The following is a 3,574-nucleotide window of genomic DNA, read 5'->3' as shown; positions in this document are numbered from 1 at the left end:
ATCAACAGCAAAGAGATTTTCACCCTTTGACCTAAAATAGTGTTATAAAAGTCCCATTTTAAATTGAGAGAAGAGAACAAAACTTGCAAACAAATACCACTTTCACTAAGGCGGTCACCAGCATTGCTAACCTACCACTTCTATATTCTTACCCTAAAACGCAACTAGTACTTTTTAATCATGTCAAACTAAATTATCATGTCATAATCATAACATATCATATTATATACTCCTTTGGGTCCCAAATAATTGTCACATTCAAAAAAATTCTCATAATCATAATTTGTGGTTTTAAATTTTCAATATATCTTTTTTCTTATTTTACTCTTATTAATTAGTTTAGCAGTAATTATTATCTTTGTCATTTTAAGATTTCTAAATACAAAAAATAGTTTAGTTTAATAAATGTTAAAGGTATTTTAATTCATGTTCTATAAATTTAGAACAAAATAATCATTTCATTAATATGTATAAGTTGGTTTTTTTTTAATCTTTTTTTTTTTCTGATTTGCGCAATACGCTTACATTATAAAGAAGAAAGAAAACTCTCAACCACTAGGCTAAGAGCTTCACCACATATGTATAAGTTGGTTAAATGTGACAACTATTAAACATCTGAATATAAATGAATAAAAATGATATTAAATATCAAATGCATTGTGTCAAGCAGATAATCTTTAAAAGATTTCCCTTCTTTTCCAAAAAAAAAAAAAAAAAAAAGATTTTGTGTTTTTGCTGATCTTATCAGCTGGGCAATAACGGTAAATTAAGTAGAAAAAATATACTGAAAATGTTAATTTGACTGCAAGAATTTAATGCTAGCCGTGTGGCTAACCAAACCCAGAAGTTAGGCTTCAATGTCTCCTATAAATATTCTGTCTCTTCTCTTTTCTTCACAACCTTCTTCTTTCTCTTACTTTCCATTTAATTTTCACAACCTAGCTAGCCATGGTCCTCCACATGGTTTTACTCAAGCTTTTAGACTGGGTTCTATACCAGCTCTTAGCCAACTCCTGTTATAGAGCAGCAAGAAAAATGAGAAGCTATGGCTCTTTACTCAAAACCCCATCTCTCAAATCACCAAATCAGCAGCCTCAGATATTTCCTGATGTGTCTAGATGTCCTATAAATGGAAGAGAGTCTCATACTTTAGTATGTGACATTAATGGTACTCTTTTAAAGACTGATCAATCTTTCTTCCCTTATTTCATGCTAATTGCTTTTGAAGGTGGAAGCATTTTCAGAGCTTTTTTCTTGCTATTATCATCTCCTCTTCTGTTGATTTTGGACTCTGAATACCAATTAAAAGTGATGATTTTTATTACTTTTTGTGGGGTTAAAATGAAGGATGTTGAAAGTGTTAGTAGGACAGTTTTGCCTAAGTTTTATTTGGAAAATCTTCATCTTCAAGCTTATGAGATATTAGCTTCAACAGGGTCTAAAGTTATTATCACAAGCATTCCTAGAGTTATGGTTGAAGGGTTTCTCAAAGAATATTTATGTGTTAATAAAGTTATAGGTACTGAATTACACTGTGTTGGCAAATATTTTACTGGTTTTTTGTGTAATTCTGGTTTGGTTGTTAAGCATAAAGCTCTTAAAGAACACTTTGGAGACAAAACTCCTCAGCTTGGCCTTGGAACTTCAAATCTCCATGACTATCTCTGCATCTCTCTCTGCAAGGTACTAATTTAATATCATTGGAATTTCTTCTAGTATAAATATTAAATTTTTCTTTTTTGACATATATTATGCATGATAAATTAAACCAAAGATATATTTTCTTAATTGGTTATTTATGTTTCGTTACAAATAAAAACAGAAACCTTGACATTAAGCACATTCTAAGAATGAATTCCAGTACGATTGTGAATTCGAACTCATCCTCTTAAAAAAAACTACAAAAAAAAAAGAACTAAATAGGAGGTCATGTTAGGTCTATATAGTATTTAATGCAAAATGATGGTTCAGATTTAATTTTTTAAATTTTAAGACTTTGTTGTCAATTTTCCAGATAATCAAATCTCAACAATTTAAGAGAGTCCAAATATAATAAATAAAGACTTGAATTTCATTAAAGAGTTAGTATTAAATTTAAATTATTATATTGGGTTTTTCCACTACATGAAGGCAAGTATATTGAATGAACAAAATTAATGAAACTGCATAAATTATAGTAGATGCCATGAATGGCCCATGCATATAAATGTATTGAAAGTTCATAAATGTAGTATTTGTTTAAATTTTATTTTATTTTGCAGGAAGGCTATGTGGTGAACAAAGAAGACAGCAAAGGAAACACAATGCCAAGAGAAAAATACCCAAAACCATTAATATTTCATGATGGAAGGCTAGCATTTCTACCAACTCCATTAGCAACACTCTCAATGTTCATATGGCTTCCATTTGGATTTTGTGTAGCAATGTTTAGACTCCTTGCAGGAATTTACCTTCCATACAAAGTAGCAATCTTTTTAGGTACTAAAAGTGGTGTACACATCACATTTCAAGGCCCAAATCCATCATCACCATCATCAAATTCAACACAGAAAAAGGGTGTCCTGTATGTATGTACACATAGGACATTACTAGACCCAGTTTTTCTGAGTACATGTTTAGGTAAGCCATTGACTGCAGTAACATACAGTCTGAGCAAAATGTCTGAAATCATTGCACCAATTAAAACAGTTAGGTTAAGTAGAGAAAGGAAGAGAGATGGTGAGACAATGGAGAAATTACTAAGTGAAGGAGACTTAGTTGTGTGTCCAGAAGGGACCACTTGTAGAGAACCATATTTATTGAGATTCAGTTCATTGTTTGCTGAATTGGCTGATGAAATAGTACCTGTGGCTGTGAATACAAGTGTAAGCATGTTTTATGGGACAACTGCAAGTGGATTGAAATGTTTGGACCCAATTTTCTTCTTGATGAACCCTAAACCAGTCTACTATATACATGTTCTTGAGAAGTTGCCTAAACAACTTACATGTGGTGGTGGAAGAAGTAGTAGTGAAGTGGCTAATTACATTCAGAAACAGTTGGCAGATGCTTTGGGATTTCAGTGTACTACTCTTACTAGGAAAGATAAGTACTTGATGCTTGCAGGAAATGAAGGAATTGTGCAGGATGACTCTGCTAAATCCTAGAATCTTATGTGTAACTACTACTTATCTGTTTCTTTCATATGTTTATGTGTATGATGTTCTTTTTCTTTATTACAATGTAATATATTCTTTGGAAGTCTTCATTTTTCTCTCGCCGAGTAATAATATTTTTTCATTATATTCCAAAATCTCCAAACGGCCGTGTTTTGTAAGTACTCTAGATATATTCTAGAATTTCACCCTTATAACAAAACAACAAAGATGAATATTAGCAACCATTTTATAGAAGTTCTATGCTACAACTGCTCCAATGGATTTAAATTAAGAAAAAAAAACTCATTAGTAATGATAGGCATATACTTAAACTATCCCAAGGGACAAGAATTATATCCTAAAAGAGTAATACTCTTTATATCCTAAAAACTTAAAACGACAATACTTTTAGGTTTTATATAATGTAGAATTTCACC

The 3,574-nt window shown here is 31.2% G+C and overlaps 1 protein-coding gene across 1 annotated transcript; it reads left to right on the top strand.

The window, feature by feature from the left end:
* The first annotated feature begins 928 nt into the window (after window positions 1–928).
* Window positions 929–3,253, top strand: LOC136211058 (glycerol-3-phosphate acyltransferase 1). Its single transcript, XM_066002586.1, has 2 exons — window positions 929–1,683; window positions 2,262–3,253. Exons 1-2 carry the CDS (start codon window positions 949–951, stop codon window positions 3,144–3,146), a joined length of 1,620 nt encoding a protein of 539 aa, XP_065858658.1. The 5' UTR covers window positions 929–948; the 3' UTR covers window positions 3,147–3,253.
* Window positions 3,254–3,574: the final 321 nt, after the last annotated feature.

The sequence above is a fragment of the Euphorbia lathyris genome, chromosome 1 (genome assembly GCF_963576675.1).
Source record: "Euphorbia lathyris chromosome 1, ddEupLath1.1, whole genome shotgun sequence".
Taxonomy (NCBI): Eukaryota; Viridiplantae; Streptophyta; class Magnoliopsida; order Malpighiales; family Euphorbiaceae; genus Euphorbia; species Euphorbia lathyris.
This window is presented reverse-complemented; position numbering and strand designations above follow the sequence as displayed.

Bases quoted from the DNA above. Each gene is read 5' to 3' on its own strand.
- LOC136211058 (XM_066002586.1), top strand. From the start codon at position 949: ATGGTCCTCCACATGGTTTTACTCAAGCTTTTAGACTGGGTTCTATAC. The intron at 1,684-2,261 runs GTACTAATTTAA...TTTATTTTGCAG, and splicing joins TCTGCATCTCTCTCTGCAAG to GAAGGCTATGTGGTGAACAA.